We start from the raw sequence: 18063 nt of genomic DNA, 5'->3' as shown, positions 1-18063 counted from the left end.
TGATGATCGATGAAGAAGGGGCTTCACTTTTCATTTAATTTTTTTTTAATAATAAAAAAAATAAAATAAAATAATGATATATTTTTATGGAATATAGAAATGAGAAGAAATCAGTTTTGGATAAGATAGAGGGAAAATTTTTAATTTGGGAATTAAATCTACCTCATTTATTAGTTGACTAGAAATTAAGGGTTTTCTTTATATAAATTAATTTTTATTTTTTTTTTAGTAAAATAAATATCTTGGACTTATTTATTTGGGTATGTTTGATTATAAGTTAAGATATTAGTTAAAAAAATTAATTTTGGTACTATTGTAACTCACAATATTTTTATTTTTATTTTTTTATGATGTGGGAACCCGCAGTCGCTACCCGAAAATATGCATTGAGTAAACCCCCGACTGAACCTAATATCTTGTAAATCACAATTATTAAGTTTAATTTCATTGGTTTTTTTTTTAAAAAAAAAATCAATTTTGGTTTTATTAAACTAAAATTAATTCATTTTAGTCAAGTGTGATAGTTTGATTAATTTTAGTTTGAATTAAACCAAAATTAATAAAAGAAATCAATGAAATTAAAATTAATAATTGTAATTTACAAGGATACCAAAAATAATTTTTTTGGTTTTATAATATTACAATACTCATGCCTTTAGGGTTTTTTAGTAGTTAGACTTGAGTTTTAAATAATAAAATTTTAATTTGAATAATTTATTGATATAATATAAATAGCCATCGAATTAATATTTTGAATGTTAAATTAATTTTTAGTGTAATATTATAAAAAATAAATAATTTATTTGTTATTTTGAGAAGAAAAGAATTAGTGAATAGCGGGATTTAAATTTTATTTCTTCCTAAAAAATAAAAAAATAATTACAGATTTTTTGTTTTAAATAATAATATTTTAAATTGTAATAATTATTTAATATTATATAGTTATCAATGTAATATTTTGAATATTAAATTTATTTTTAGTGTAATATGATATAATAAAAAAAGTAAATATATAATTTGATATTTGGAAAGAAAAAATTTAGTAAATAGTAGATTTTAATATTATTTCTTCCAAAAATACATTATTACATATATAATAATAAAAGGTTGAAATAAATTAATATTTAATTTGATATAAATATGTATATTTAATTTAATATTTTGAATTAAAATTTATTTTCTGTATATATTAAAAAAAATTAATTAATTTATTTGAGAAATTTGGAAAGAAGAAATATGATAATAATTAGAGACTAAATCCAAACATGGTTAGAATATAGTATAATTACTTTAGTAAAGTTTATTTATTTAGAGTTTGATTTTATTTATTTTTTTTCAACATTAATTTAAATGTAATATTTTGTGGAAAAATTTTATAGAAAAAAAATGGAATGAAATTTCAAATAAACAGAACTTTAGGTTAAATAATAATAATAATAATAATAATAATAATAATAATAATAATAATAATAACAATTCTATATATTAATGTATTTTTAAATATAGTAATAAATCAAAAGTTATGATGTTTACGTATGTTCATAATTTTGAAAGAAATTTTTAAAACTCAAAAAATATATTTCCTTCGTTCCAATACAACAGTCTTGTCTACCATTTCTGTACGTCTCAAAACAATAGTCTTATTTTCATAAATAACTATATCACCATAAAATTACCCATATTTTTTCATTTTTATTAAACAATTGTCACTACTTTTGACACTAATACATTCACAAGGGTAAAAAAAAATTTTATCCATACTTTTTACCAACTCGTGTCCAATTCAATTAACACTATATTTATGGGATGGAGAGGGTATATAATATTAAAATTATAAAAATAAATCAATAATATTTTGGAAGAAAGAAAAGTAAAATAAATAAATAAAAAGGATTTGTTAGGTATGATTTCCCTCTCTATAAGATCTATCTCATCAATACATCCAAATTAAAATAAATAATTTTATATATAGTTAAAAGACAAGACAAAACATCCTTCAAAATCACTAATTATTTAAATTCGACGTGGATTTGGAGCTATGTAAGAAAATTAACATTCTTGAAGAATATATTTCATCATATTTTATACACCCTCTATTCGGGAAATTAATATAGTTTTGATCCAACCCATAGAGTAAAAAATATTCTCTCCGTCCCAATACAATAGTCTTGTTTATCATTTTTGTCCGTCATAAAACAATAGTCTCATTTCCATAAGACCAAATTTCACAAAATCGACCTGTGATTTCATGAAATTGCACCAAATTTCATATACTTCTAAAACTGCGTCAAACTCCCTCGTGGTTTCATAAACTTTGCGTCTAACACTCTTAGTGATCCTTATTTAACGTTATTTGACCTAAATACGCTCAAACTGCGAATAAATTTTAGAATCTCAATTTATAAACCTCTAAAATTACAAATATATATTTTTTTTTTATATTTATCCTAAAAAAACAGTATATACTCAAAAATAGTTATTTTTCTCAAGTTTTAAAAGTTTATTTTTACTATTTTTTAGGCTAAATATATATAAAAAATAAATAAATATATTTGTAATTTTAAGTGTTTAGAAATTGAAATTCTAAAATTTATTTACAGTTTGAGCGCATTTAGGTCAAATACCGTTAAATAATGATCGCTGAGAGGGTTAGATGCAAAGTTTATGAAACCACGAGGGAGTTTGACGCAGTTTTAGAAGTATGGGGGATTTGGTGCAATTTCATTAAACCACATGTGGATTTTGTGCAATTTAACCTTTCCATAAATAACCATATCACTATAAAATTACCCTTACTTTTTCATTATTATTACACAATTGTCATTATTTTTTATACTAATACACTCACAAAGGCAAATAAGTCTTTTACCCATATTTTTTATCCACTATCAATATAATATCAATATTCTTTAGAACAGTGCCAAACACAACCCATACTATAATTCTAGAACCGAGGGAGTAATATTATTATAATGTTAAAATAGAGTATGTAAAAATGAAGAAAAAAAAAAGAATAAATCAAAAGCCTAAACATGCATATTAAAAAATAAAATAAAATAAAATGATGTACGAAAAATCCCACAAGAAATATGAATTATGCCGACAGTAATTTGTTTTGTAGCAATTAAGATTGAGTTTTGGCTATAAAAATAATTAAAGCTCCAACTACCAAATAACCACCATCCATGCCGGATTTATCGGCATATTATAAAATTTAAATAAAATATATTATTTTCTGAAAAATATCATATTTCATTTTCATTTTAAAATTATCAAGAATTTTTTTTTTTTTTTTTTTTTTTTTTTTTTTTTTTGTGGAAATCCGCAATAGCTACTCAAAAATAATTTGATTAGTTTTGGTTGGACGAGTTAGGGCAGAACAGACGAGTGAATTTATTTATTTAAAGGTGTTGATGATTTAATTCACAATATAATACTCTCTCCATTCGACTCAAAGAGTTTCATTTACCTTTTGTATCATTGTACTTAACATTAAAAATATTCTTATATTTGTATAATTTTTACACAAATGTCATTATAATAGTATTACAAGACACTAATAGAAGTATTTTTGTCATTGTCCCTTAATTTGTACTACATTTTCATATAATAAATAATATTCAAAGATCAACATGTAAAAAGTAAATGAGACCCTTAAAACCGGATGGAGGTAGTACTTCTTATGTTCCATATAAAATGTCCATTTTTTTTTCATTTATGTCCCTCTCATATAATTTTTTTTAAGTATAATTATACACTTTAATCATATTTAAAATTTTTTAATTTATAAATTCTTTAATTTTAATTAAACTATTTAACTATTTTTAATAATACATTTATTAATTACTTACTAAGTATATTTTATCTAAATTCTCATATATACAATAATATGGAAAAAATATATGAGACGAATGAAGTATTATGTTATATTTCCTCCTGTTCAAAAGTAAATTTATTATTTTAGTATGTCCAAATAAAAATTTTGTATTTCCTTTTTAGAAAAAGTAACTCTAATCTAAATATCAAAATGCTCATACCTTTTACTTTTCATATTATTTTTACTTAAATGTCAAGGGTAAAATAAATAATACATTATTTTATTATCCTATATATTTCTAAAATACAAAAATTAAATGAAAAACTTACTCTTGGATGGAGAAAGTATAAAAATATATGCTAAGCAATTTATATCTTGTATTGTGCTGTATACACATGTTTATTATGCTAAAAATCAATAATACATTGTGTTAGAATACATATATATTGTATATTGTGCTGTTATTTATTTGATGTATATGAAGAAGAAAAAATAAAAAATATATATAAAATATTTTTTTTAGAAGAAAAAATAGAGTGGATTTGAGTGAAATTAAAATTTAGAAGAAAATTTGAAAAAAAAAATAGAAGAATTATATTTATATTAATTTAACTCATTCAACGTAGAAACAAAAACGAATAAGTAAAATACCAAAAATTATAAACAAACATGATTCTAGTTTATTCAATAATAAGTATAATAAATAATTAAAATACCAAAAACCCTGAACAAATATTTATTAGATTATTCAATAATAATAAGGGTAAATTGCATAATATTCTATTGCGTTTTAGTTAAAAAGTACCAAATATTTTGTGTTTTATTTATTGTATAAATTTCTTTTTTGTTAAATTAAAATATGCACAAATCACTATTTTGTGCAAAATTGATGTTTGATTGAAAACGCACTTCCAATTATACAAATTATATATATAAATAGAAAAATATCTTAAATATTATTTTTGAATAAAAGAAATAATTAAATAATTTATCAATTATTTATTTAATAATTTTTAGACGAAAAGTTACTTAAATTTTTAAAATAAAAGTATAAAATGAAGGATTGATTAATAATTTATTTATATTATTCAAGTAAAATTATTTAAAAATATATTTTTTATTGTATAAAAATTGAATAATTTGGTGCGTGGTTACAGTCAAACATAATGAATAAAGTATTTTATGCATACTTTAATTTAACATTAAAAAAAAAAAACCAATAAATAAAATAAAAGATATCATGTGTAGTTTTAATAAAATACAAATGTGTATTAAGTATAATAAATAAGTAAAATACGAAAAAGCACAAACAAACATGCCCTAGTTTAGTCAATAATTAAGCAGACTATTTCTGCCGACAAAGTGTGCGTCTTAGTTTTAATTAATCATCACAAGTTAGGTATGTAACTATGTAAGTAGTTATTTTAATTTTACAAAAAATAATCGTATACCTATTCAAATTTATTTTTATTTATTTATGGGTAAACTGTTTTTTTAGTCTCATGACTGGACCCCTTATTATTTTATCTCGTAAGTGTAGTCTGTCGCAAATTAGTCCCATAAGTGAAAAATTTTCACTGTTTTAGTCCTCCGGCGTCGGAGATGCCTGCGTGGCTCGCCGGGGTGACGTGTCCGCCAAGGTGTCGCTCACCTGGCAGACACGTGGATTTATTATTTTTTTTTCATTTTTTAAAATTTTTTAAAAACTTATTTTTAATTTTATTTGTATTTTTTTATTTTTTTTAATTTGATCCAATTAAAAAAAATTAAAAAAATAATAAATCCACGTGTCCGCCAGGTGTCGCTGATCTGGCGGGACACCTGGCGGACACGTCACCTCCGGCGCCGGAGGACTAAAACAGCGAAAATTTTTCACTTATGGGACTAGTTTGCGACAGGCTCCACTTACGGGACTAAAATGATAAAGGGGTCCAGTTACGGGACTAAAAAAACAGTTTACCCTTTATTTATTTATTTTTTATTATCATCTAATATTTTTATTTTTTTTCTTTATGTAAAAATACTACTCCCTCAGCCCCAAAACTATAGTCAGAGTTGTATTCGGCACGAGATTTAAAAATATTGATATTATATTGTAGTGGGTAAAAAATTTTGGTAAAAGATCTTTTTGTCCTTATGAGTGTATTAGTGTAAAAAGTAGTAGCAATTGTGTAATAATAATGAAAAAGTAATGGTAGTTTCATAGTGATATGGTTATTTATAGAAATGAGACTATTGTTTTTGGATGAATAAAAATGATAAATAGGACTATTCTATTGGGACGGAGGGAATATTTTTTTCTACTATTTTTTTACTCTAAAAAATTACTTTGACCTATTTTTATTAAAATGAGTGCATATTTAAATAACGGAAACTGTACATTTTTAGAATAGTACGAATTAAACAAAGTTTAAAAATTTGAGTACCATATAAATGGTCTCATCTCAATAATAACAATAATAATTATTATTTATCTATTTCGTTCTAATACAATAGTCTTGTTTACAATTTTTATCCGTCTCAAAACAATGGTCTTATTTTCATAAATGACTATATCACCATAAAATTATCTTTACTTTTTCATTATTATTACACAATTGTCACAACTTTTTACACTAATATACTAATAAGGGCAAAAAAATCATTTATCCTTATTTTTTACCAACTATCAATATAATATTAATATTTTTTAAATTTCGTGCCCAATACAATAAGACTATACTTTTGGGACAGAGGAAATATTAATTTTTGCTTGAAATTGCAAGATAGTATGTTTAAGATCTGTAGATGTCGTTTTGGTATAATCTTTTGGTCCTAGTTTTCGAAAAATTTGGAGCGAAATAAAAAAAAAATGAAGACTCTAAATATATATAAAAATATTTATTTTATCTATAATAAAATATAAATAAATAAATAAAATAATTTTTATTATTTTTGATACAAAAATATCAATATAAATAATAATATTAATATTATTTTTGTTTAATAGTATTTCTTATTTAATGCAAAATAAATCTTATAAAAGAATTCCAAAATTTAGAAACACCAGGGATTTGATGACGATGTGATGACGTGATGGCAGGGAAATAGAAGATTTAAATGTGGTAAGAGATGAGTTTTCGAATTTTTTGTTTATTCCCACAAATTTGATTCTCTCTAATTTTTCACAAAACAATTGAATGTAAATAATAAAAAATTGAGTAACTTATTTCTCAATTTTAAATTCTAATATGAAAATAAATAAAAATATATATATTAATTTATTTATATCTCCCTAATCATTCTTTTAAAAATGTATTAGTATTATTATTATTATTATATTATGATATGAGAATTGCAGTTGTTACTGTTCGAATTTGTTGCAAATAATTTTCAGTCGAATCTAAAAATCTGTAAATTAGGTTCAACAATTAAGTGTCATACTAGACTAGTCACGCGCAAGAGAGTTAGTAATTTATTATTATTATTATCATTATTATCCTTTTTTTTTTTTTTTTTTTAATGATATAAGAATATGCAATTGTTACTTTTTGAATGCACTCTCAGTAATTTTTTGGTCGAATCTAATAACTATAAATTAGATTCGAAAAAATAAATCGAATCATGTGCATCGAATCTAGAAATTTGCTATTATCATTATCATTATTATTATTATTATTATTATTATACTCCCTTCGTCCCATAAATATAATTCTAATTGAGTTGGACATGAGATTTAAGAAATATTGATATTATATTGGTAGTTGGTAAAAAGTATGAATAAAAGAATTTTTTGCCCTTATGAATGTATTAGTGTAAAAAGTAGTGGCAATTGTATAATAAAAAAAAGTAGGGATAGTTTTATGGTGATATAGTTATTTATTATTTTGGAACGGACAAAAATGGTAAATAAGACTATTGTATTGGAACGGAAGGAGTAGTATATTGTATTTGAACAAAAAAATAGCAAAATGTATTTTTCGAATTTACGGAGAGAGGGAGTACAAATTACATGATTAAAATATATCATTATATTCAAATTAAAATACAGGCAAACAAATTCGAACACAAACGTCCATAGCAAAAATAAAAAATAATTAAAAATCCCCGATCGAAGCTTCATGTGCCTGTGACGTTTGCAACTTTTGGAATTATGTAACTCCTAAAATAAACATATTCATACATATATTCATAAATTCTTAAGTATAAATAGCAGCAGCAAACTAGCTACAGGCAGTCACTACTTAGAATTATATTTGTGTTAGCAAAAAAAAAATGCAAATGCTGTCGAAGTTATTACAATACTGGTTACTATTTTCGACTTTTCTCGTGTTGTTGTGGCCGGGACAGTTCTGTCTCGGCTTCAGACACAAGCACACGAGAAGCCGGCATTCGAACGCAACCACCGGAGGTCTCCACTGGTCCTCCGCCGGAGCAACCTGGTACGGCAGCCCCGACGGTGCCGGAAGTGATGGTATAATTAAATATATATTATTTAAATATAATAATTTTATTATTATACTCCTTCTGTCCCACTCTAAAGGTCTCATTTAGCGTCATTGTATTTAATATTAAAAATATCGTAATATTTATATATTTTTTTGCACAAATATCATTGTAATGATATTACAATACACTAATAGAAGTATTTTTTATCATTTTTGTTTAACTTATACTACTATATTTTCATATAATAATTAATATTCAAATATCAACAAACAAAAAATAAATGAGACCTTCGAGCCAGACGAAAATAGTATATTTTTGGAGATTTTTTTAGTTATGTGCTTCATCTGTCACATATCTATTATTCTATTTATTATTTTTTTATTATCCCAAATCAATTGTCATATTAATATAAATAATCATCTAACTATAAAATTATTTTTATTTTTATACAAATGTTACTATATTTTAAAATTAAATTAAAATATACATTCACATGAATAAAAAGGACATTTAAGTAATATTTTGTGTCATCATTATTAAATTATCAATACTTTTTAAGTATTGCGCAATAAAATTATGCCCCAATTGAATTAGGATGGAAGATGTATTAATAATGAAAAAATTTAAATTTATTTATAGGTATAATGTTAAATGAATGTAATTCATATTAATTAATAACTACTTAATGTAACATTGTGTTTGTTTAAGGTGTTTGGATTTTGGATGCGGATTTTAAATAGTTTTTTTAAAATGATATAAATTCATATTGATATGTAATATTTTAAATGTAAATTTGATTTTTAATGTAATATAAAAAATATATATTTGATTTAATATCTTTTAAAAAAATATCATAAATAATAAAAAATCTTGAAATTTTTTCAAACACATACAGCGTAGCGAAATATAACAAGTATATATATATCATTGTAGGAGGGGCGTGTGGATATGGAAACCTCGTATCCAAATCTCCATTTTTGTCGATGGTCACCGGAATCGGTCCGTCTCTCTACAAATCCGGCAAGGAATGCGGCGCTTGCTATATGGTAAGATATATTTGAGTACGCACAATTATTTTGTATATTTCACAACAAATTTTCTAAAAAATATATATTATTAAAAATTATTTTCAAAATTTCTACCATTCAAATTTCATGATTCATTTTATTTTATATCATAAAATATTATGCTCCAATCATTATTCAAATCAAAAATAAAAATTTCAAATTAAAACAAAATATCACGAGTAAAAACCACACGACCCTCGTAAACACTTTTGTAGGTGAAATGCACAAGGCATCGGTCGTGTTCTAGGAAAGCCGTTCGAGTTGTAATAACGGACTTTTGTCCCGGAGGTTTGTGCCTGTCGGACACCGCACATTTCGACCTTAGTGGGACTGCCTTCGGCGCTATGGCCATTCCCGGCCAGGAGGGCAACCTCCGCGACGCCGGTGTCCTACAAATTCGATTTGCACGGTACTATGATTATTACACATTTATTTGCATATCACCTTTTTTCATAATTTTTTAAGTTAGAATATTTCAAAATCTCCGCAAAATTTTTTGTTTGTACATATAGCTTCTTCTTTTTCTTTTTCTTTTTTTTCCTAATTAATTTTCCATACGTTCCAAATATGGTGTAATATTTGATTTTTTTCGCACAAAAAAATTAGATGAGTACTATTAAGTAGAATAATTTGAAAATGAGATGGTGCAATATGAGAGAGAAGAGTCTATATTTATTTAGTTTTTTAATTGAATGTTGTGATTAAGATAAAATGTAACGTAAGAATTAAGTATAATTAATTATTTTTATTATTTCAAAAATATTACATGATGTTTGGGACGAAAGTAAAGACCAAATTATCAAATATACAATACACAAACTAACCGGATATGATAGTAGTCTATACCATTGATACTACAATTGATTTTAGTACACAAACTCCACCCGCACACATAAAATAGAAATAATCTGTTTTCTTGTCGTATGTTATTTATAATATTTTTATTTGTTGACAGAGACAATCAATATAGTAATAATAAATCTCCAATCAGTACCTTAACCCAAGCGTATTACTATTGCATTACTCATTCTCTATCAATTAAATATCATTTCTTAATACATTTTTCAAACTATCCCACGTTAACTTTTGCTTTTACATCATAACAATATTTTTTCTTAATCTTCATATCCATAGAAACAAATGTAATAGAGCGTTTGATACATATAATAGAATTGCAGAAAAATGACAATAGAAAATAGAATTTGAGAGAAAGAGAATCGAGTAGAGAATGAGAATTAATTCTCTTGTTCGGTAGAGTAGAGAATTCAGTTGAGAAATGTTAAAAAATGAATGGATCGGACAAGAATAAATGATTAATCTAACAAAAGAGAATTTTAGCTAATGAGAATTTATTAAAAATATTTCTGATGACTTTTTTTTACAAAAATAATAAATTATATACGAAATTTTGTAAGATCATATTTTAGTTTTATTTTTTTTAAAAAAAATCGTAAAAAATTAAATACTTGAATGATAAATTAAATCTAATTTTTGTAAAACTGAAATAATATAATATAAATAATTATAAAATTAAATAGTACAAAAAAAATAAAAAAATATATACAGATTTATTTTTCAAATTTCATCAAACAAGAAAAATAAAAATTTTCTATTTCTCTGTTGCCAATTCTCTATACCAAACACACCCTAAATATTTTTCCGGGATGGAGGGAGTATGTCAAAATAAATAAGTCCCCTTTCGGACTACAAAAATGACCATTGTCACGTCTAATATCAGCGTTCCATGCGACTACTCGGGCAAGAACGTCGTCTTCCACGTGGACCAGGGTTCGAACCCTAACTACATCGCGGTGCTGATCGAGTTCGAAGAAGGAGACGGAGACCTATCCGGAGTCGATCTGCAACAAGCGTCGGACGGACCGGGAAAATGGTGGCAGATGAACCAATCGTGGGGCGCCATCTGGCAGCTGAACCCGGGGTCGGAGCTCCGGCCTCCGCTGTCTATCCGGCTGACGTCAGCGTACTCGGACAAAATCCTAGTTGCCAAAAATGTGATCCCTGTTGGCTGGAAGCCTAATGGCACTTACAGATCTCTAGTTAATTTCCTTAGTTAAATTTGCTAATATATTAATATATATATATATATTTTTTATTTTTTTTTTTTGTAAGAATTAAGTTGTGTGGGCTTCCAATGCAAATTTGGTTTCAAATTTTGCATAAGGGATGCTTTAATTTATCTATAGTTAGTGTTTGATGAGGTTTGGAAGTAATTCTTGTTTGTTTGTGTTTGGAATGTTTTGAATTTGGTAATTATTTTAGTGGAATAGAATAAGGGTTGTTTATTTGTATTTTTTTTAGTTTTTATATTTTTAAAATGAAATAGTTGTTAATTGTGATTTTTTAGTATAGAGATTATTTTTTTATAATTTTTAATATTGGAAAAACAAAACAAACTCAAGTAAAATAAACCTAACTATGAATATTTTAAATAGAATTTGGTTTGGATAGTTTAAATTGAAATTAATTTAGTTATTTGAATTTTTATTTAAATAATATATTTTGTGATACTTCATCTATTATTTAATTACATGCTTATTTTGACCAGGTATGAATTTAAAAAAAATAGATAAAAATTGAAATTTTTACGTTTTTGTTCAAAAAAATTTGAATTAAGAGTAAATTTGAATGATTGAGAGTTTTTTAATTTTAAATTTGAATAATAAAATTTTGAATTAAAAATTATTTAATGTAATATAAATATAAGTTAGACGTGAGTTTGAATGTTAAAATTAAATTTTAATATAATAAAATAAGTAAAATTAAATATTTAACTGATATTTTTGAAAAAAAAAATTAAAATAATAAAATTAAAGTAAAATCTTTCCGGTAAACCGAGCCCATTGTTTTAAATAAATCAAGCAAGCCAAATCACACGAGTCCGAATTATCATGTAAACAAATCTTTAATTCTCATCGGGCCGTTGATTTTGTTCAGTGTACGCGTGGCAGTGATCCGATGGGTGCAATGTACAACACTGTAGAAATGGTCACTGGAGAGGACTCCACCTTTACGTCATTGTCAGATTGATATGTGATACAGACCTTTCGGTTCAATTTATCTGTAAATTCAATGCTTTTAATCCAACCCATTGTAGCTCATCATAGCCACCGCCTTCTTCAAAGCTCCTTGGACGGATCTGCTTCATTTCATCATCTGCGGAGAAAATTGATCGGACGCATCAGGTCTGGACTCGAAGTTCGAAGGAAAGTAGCTGTGAGGGCAATTTCTTCGTCCGCACTAGTCGATTCGAAGATGGTTAAAGCGATAAGGATCCACGAACTCGGCGGACCTGAGGTATTACTCTCTTATGCCTTGACACTTTGCGTCGTTGAATTTATGATTACGTTAATTTTATTAGAACCAATTATTTCAGTGTGTGTTTTGAGTTTGATTGAATTGAACTGTTCTAAGTTAATCTATAGGTTTTTTTTGTTCAATTCAGCTTATTGTTACCATTGTATGGAGAATTGTTGGAATTGGAATTGGAATCATCTCTGTATGGATTGACTGTCTTTTTATGTATTTTCTAATCACATAGTTGCAGTGAGTTGTTTATGTCGTCATTTGCTTCTATTTTTCGAAGATTTCACTAAAACTCGTTTCAATTGCTAAGTTCAATCTGTGCTTTTTGAAAAGGAGTGTTGTTATGGCTGCACTTTGAATTGTGGAGATGTAAGTTTTAGTTAGTAATTTTATCATCCAGATTTGAACTTGAATAATGCATTTGTATGCTGTTTTGCTTGAAGTTATTGTTCATCTTATTGCTATGGTAACTGTAAGTACAATTGCATAATGCATTTTTTTACTATAGGTTCTGAAATGGGAGGATGTGGAAATTGGTGATCCAAAGGATGGAGAGGTCAGAGTGAAACATAAGGCGATTGGAGTGAACTTCATTGATATTTATTACCGAAAAGGAGTTTACAGTGCTTCCAGTATGCCGTTCACGCCAGGTTCGATTTCTTTTTGGTTTCTCAGAGTTTTGACACCTTGATATGGAAGCCTTTTAACTAGCCATTCTTATTGCCGGTTAACGTTTGAGTATGTTAAATGACAATCTCACTTAAAAGCTTTTGTTTTTAGATTTGGATTTTTTGTTTAGATTTCTTAATAGTAAAAAGCTTGAATTTGAATAGTTGTTTGACTTGGTATAAATGTGTTAATGTGATGTTTTAAATGTAAAATTAATTTTAGAGTAGTATAAGGAAATGAATAGAAATTATGTGAATAGTAAAAATCATGCAAGAGTCTACAAGAGAACACTACATAAGCTTTTAAATGATACATATCATTTATTTATGTGTATATATATTATAGCATCAACCAACAAACCGCCTTAAGTACAAGGTGGATTTATGCCACATACGGATCTTGCGCTTAGATGATGGCTAATAGGGGACGGTGAGACTTGAACACAAAACGTTCTGGCTCTGATACCTAACCTTACCTCATTTAATGATATCTGTTGTAGTGTTCCTCCAAAGACACCTGAATATCTCGTGGGTGAAGTTTTGGGTTCAAATTTCGGGTAGCAACATGAGAAGAAAAATAAAGACTGCATTGTGACGATTCATAGAAGAACAATGGATCCTTCAATATTCTTTGTTTTCAAAAAAATAAATTAGCCGTGAATATTACACATGGATAATCCGCTCCTAAATGTGAACTATTTTTGTACAAGTTTGGTAACATTGGAGTCTGCCTATATGAAATTCTCTGTCAAGTGTTTCTTAATCACAGGTATGGAAGCTGTCGGCGAGGTAACTGCTGTAGGTCCTGGACTTACTGGAAGGAAGGTCGAAGATCTTGTTGCTTATGCCGGTCTTCCCATGGGCGCCTATACAGAAGAGCAGATCCTTCCTGCTGATAAAGTGGTTCCTGTGCCGCCTTCTATCGATCCAATTCTAGCCGCAGCTATCTTGCTCAAGGGAATGACAGCTCAGTTTCTCCTTCGCAGATGCTTCAAAGTAGGAATTTCCTCCTTTCTATATTACTTACAGTATTCTAGCATTTACGTATTTCCTTAGATTATTCTAAGTGTTTAAAATTATGGTTGGGATACCTTACGGGGACGATTACTTACTCATTATGCATTATGACTAGGTGCCTGTTGCATTGTATTCTCATATTGAGTAAACCGCTTTCGTCTTCTACTGCTAACTTTCCTATAACTTTACTTGTTTTAGTTACTAATCCTTAAGAGCAGCTTAGTTTTTCTTTTCGTTTTAAAATTTTTGTAAAAAAAGGGAACAATCGAACATATGTATGCTTTAGTTTTGTGCTGATAATAATTTCAGTGTTGGTTCTTCCTTTACTTTTCAACTCCGCAAGGTGGAATTCCTGTCTAGCGAATAATCAACAAATCAAAGTGCACTAGGAGTTTTGTTTCACTATTTCCGGAATCATCATAGAGTTCCGTATGTAGTAATGCTCAAAATCCTTCTCCTATATCGATGTTTGTTCATTGCTTTTGGATTTGTGTTGTTAGTTATATGAGTTCTCTTTTCTATGTGGCAACATTGTTTATAATCCACCTATAGACCATACTCCTTCGTGATTTAGAAACTGTGCAGGGATTACTAGTGTTTTAAAAAAAATTAGAATTTCCTTGAAATTGTGTTTGAAATCCGTCGTGTTTTCGAAAAAATTGAATGGTGCAGACTTTCCAAATCATACATTATAAGCAATTTTTCCTTTCTATAGTGCTATATGTTGATATGCCTTTAATCTAGTTTATCACTTCGCTAAATTTTTACGGGGTTTCACTGCCCGGCAGCGAGTCGGGGATCAAGGCGGGGAGGAGTGGCCGCTAACCCGACGGTATGCAGTATTGGCCTTTTGAGTTCGTACTAGGCTGAGCCCGTCCGATGTATTCTCTTAGTTTATCTGAATATTGAATAAGTTTAGAGATATACAATCTAGGTTAATCTGTATCAGAAATTGGTATATGTAATCTCTAACCTATCCGCCCTAAACCACATAAATATGCGACTTCTTTACGTTTCTGTTTGTTAATCGATCATTTCCTAATCCGCTACAACACTTTATATGTTGGAAATGTTGTGTTTTTAGAGTTGTATCATTGTATAGGTCGAACCCGGACACACTGTCCTTGTTCATGCTGCTGCCGGAGGAGTCGGGTCTGTGCTATGCCAATGGGCAAATGCCCTCGGAGCCACCGTCATCGGAACTGTTTCAACCAATGAAAAGGCGGCGCAAGCCAAAGAAGACGGGTGCCACCATGTCATACTCTACAAGGACGAAGATTTCGTTGCCCGCATCAACGAAATCACCGACGGAAAAGGAGTCGAAGTCGTTTACGACTCCGTCGGGAAGGACACTTTACAGGCAAAACATTCTTCATTAACCTTCGATGCCATTACCGCTTCTAATTTTATTGATTCAAAATTGCTTGATTATTCGTCCAGGGATCATTGTCGGTCCTGAAGCCCCGGGGACACCTAGTGAGCTTCGGACAGTCCTCGGGACTTCCCGATCCCGTCCCGCTACCGTCACTCGGCGCGAAATCGCTGTTCTTGACGAGGCCTTCAATGATGCACTACACAACTACCAGGGATGAGCTGCTGGAGACGGCCTCGGAGGTATTTACGAATGTCGCGGCGGGTGTTATTCGGGTGCGGATAAATCCTACGTACCCGTTGTCTCGTGCGGCGCAAGCGCATGCGGATCTTGAGAGCAGGAAGACGTCGGGATCGATTGTGCTCGTGCCGGACGCGGCGTAAGACCGGTAAGTGTTTTTTTAACGAACTTGGTAGTAATAAACAGATTGCTTGAGGAATTTGTGAGCAAACTTTAGGTTTAGTTATGAAAAGTTTATGGATGGCCCATTTTCTTACCGTTACGCGTCTCTCTCTCTCTCTCTCTCTCTCTCCCCCCGTGGGTGTGTTTGTTTGGGGGTTTGGATTTTGAGTTGGAATTTGAATAGTAAAAATTTTGAATTCGAATAGTTGTATGATGTGATATAAATAGGTGTTGATGTGATGTTTTGAATGTAAAATTGATTTTTAAGTATAATATAAAAAATAAAAAATAGCTTTTTGATTTGATTTTTTTGGGAAAAAAAATGGGATGAATAGTGGATTTAAAACCCAATCAGTCAAACAAACACTAAGTAGAATTTATTTGTTTTTTATTTCTAGTCATGTTTAGTAGCTAACTTTTTATTCTAATCTAAGGTTGGATCGAATTATTGGATTATGAAATTGTGAGATAGTTTTGGTTTTAATCGAATCTCTCAATTAATTAGTATTTGTGCGATTTTTGTGTAGCGTGTTTACAATCATTAGATGTGATTTATTATTGTGGCGAAGTTTTAAATTTGTCTATTGATTGTGTGCTAATTGAATAATTGCATCTGTAATGATGTATATATTCAATAAAATAGTAAATAGGTTAACGGCTGATCGAATAGAAAATATTCTGTAATTGATTAAATATTCAAATTGGGTTTTTTTTTTGTACTATTTTCAATTGAAGAATTTTTACTATAGTTGTACCTAGTTTAGTTCTTTCGATTAGAGAATGGTTAATTGGTCGTACATTTGCCAAATTGGGTGTTCGATGTTATCAAATACCTATAATTAATTTATAACATGTGCTGATCCGGTTAAATCAACGTATCGCCACGCTGACTTAATCGGACAAAGGCCAATGTCTGAGACATTTCATATCTACACTTTATGTTTACTTAACGATTTTCGGACTCACTTCGAAGTTTTAGGGCTTTGAAAAAATTTTAAAATAGTAAATTGTCTTTGATGTGATTATTTTAAGAAAAATTATTATTGTTAACAATGGAAATGTTTAAAGAGTGTTATTTTAATATATTTATTTTAATAAATATATATACTTTATTAATAAAATAAAAACTTTCAGTATGTTGGTTCAACGTTGTGAGATGAATTAATTATTTATGTATGATACGATGAATTGTATTGGTAATATATAAAATTATATTATTTTATGTAGATTGATTGAATTTTTATAAGTAGATAATATATATATATATTATATTAGGTGTGTATATTTGTATTTTCTTAATAATATTTATGAAAAATTATTTCATTGAGAAATGGCGAAGGAACAGACCCATTCTATTGAAAAAATTCTATATGTTTCTTTTTAGAGTTTAGATTTTGATTTGAGATTTAAATAAAAAAAATAAAATTAAATTGAATAGTTGCATGTGATGTAAGTGAATTTCTTTTCGCACATTTTTCTAAAAATATTCAGGGTGTGTTTGTTTTGGGGGTTTGGATTTTGAGTTGGGATTTGAATAGTAAAATTTTTGAATTTGAATAGTTGTATGGTGTGATATAAATAGGGTTTAATGTGATGTTTTGAATGTAAAATTGATTTTTAGTATAATATAAAAAATAAAAAATAAGTGTTTGATTTGATATCTTTTGGGGGAAAAAATTGGATGAATAGTGGAAATCCACCAAAATCCTTCAAACAAACACTCCTAATATATTACACACATTCATTATTTTTACATTATCTATCCAATTTTTTATATATAAAAAATATCTTTTCAAACAATTTTTACAAAACAAACACCATAAATATTGATATAATGTTTTGAATGTAAAATTAATTTTAATATAATATAAAAAAATAGATGTTTAATTTCATATATTTGGAAAAAAAAAAATTAATGAATGATAGAAATTTTGTGAGTGGATACACTTAAATCATATTTATACTGAT

At 27.7% G+C, this 18063-nt stretch overlaps 2 protein-coding genes across 2 annotated transcripts; both read left to right on the top strand.

Moving 5' to 3' along the window:
* The first annotated feature begins 8047 nt into the window (after positions 1 to 8047).
* LOC127256414 (expansin-B15-like) lies at positions 8048 to 11602 on the top strand. The gene is made up of 4 exons (XM_051282421.1): positions 8048 to 8270; positions 9179 to 9291; positions 9528 to 9721; positions 11051 to 11602. Exons 1-4 carry the CDS (start codon positions 8072 to 8074, stop codon positions 11385 to 11387), a joined length of 843 nt encoding a protein of 280 aa, XP_051138378.1. The 5' UTR covers positions 8048 to 8071; the 3' UTR covers positions 11388 to 11602.
* A 785-nt stretch (positions 11603 to 12387) lies between these two features.
* Positions 12388 to 16294, top strand: LOC127256358 (uncharacterized). Its single transcript, XM_051282333.1, has 5 exons — positions 12388 to 12627; positions 13145 to 13286; positions 14074 to 14300; positions 15424 to 15681; positions 15762 to 16294. Exons 1-5 carry the CDS (start codon positions 12403 to 12405, stop codon positions 16074 to 16076), a joined length of 1167 nt encoding a protein of 388 aa, XP_051138290.1. The 5' UTR covers positions 12388 to 12402; the 3' UTR covers positions 16077 to 16294.
* The last annotated feature ends 1769 nt before the right edge of the window (positions 16295 to 18063 follow it).

This window comes from Andrographis paniculata, unplaced genomic scaffold (genome assembly GCF_009805555.1).
Source record: "Andrographis paniculata isolate CXL003 unplaced genomic scaffold, ASM980555v1 Contig55END, whole genome shotgun sequence".
Lineage (NCBI taxonomy): Eukaryota > Viridiplantae > Streptophyta > Magnoliopsida > Lamiales > Acanthaceae > Andrographis > Andrographis paniculata.
Note: the sequence above shows the minus strand (reverse complement) of the source record. Positions and strands in the feature narration are given on the sequence as shown.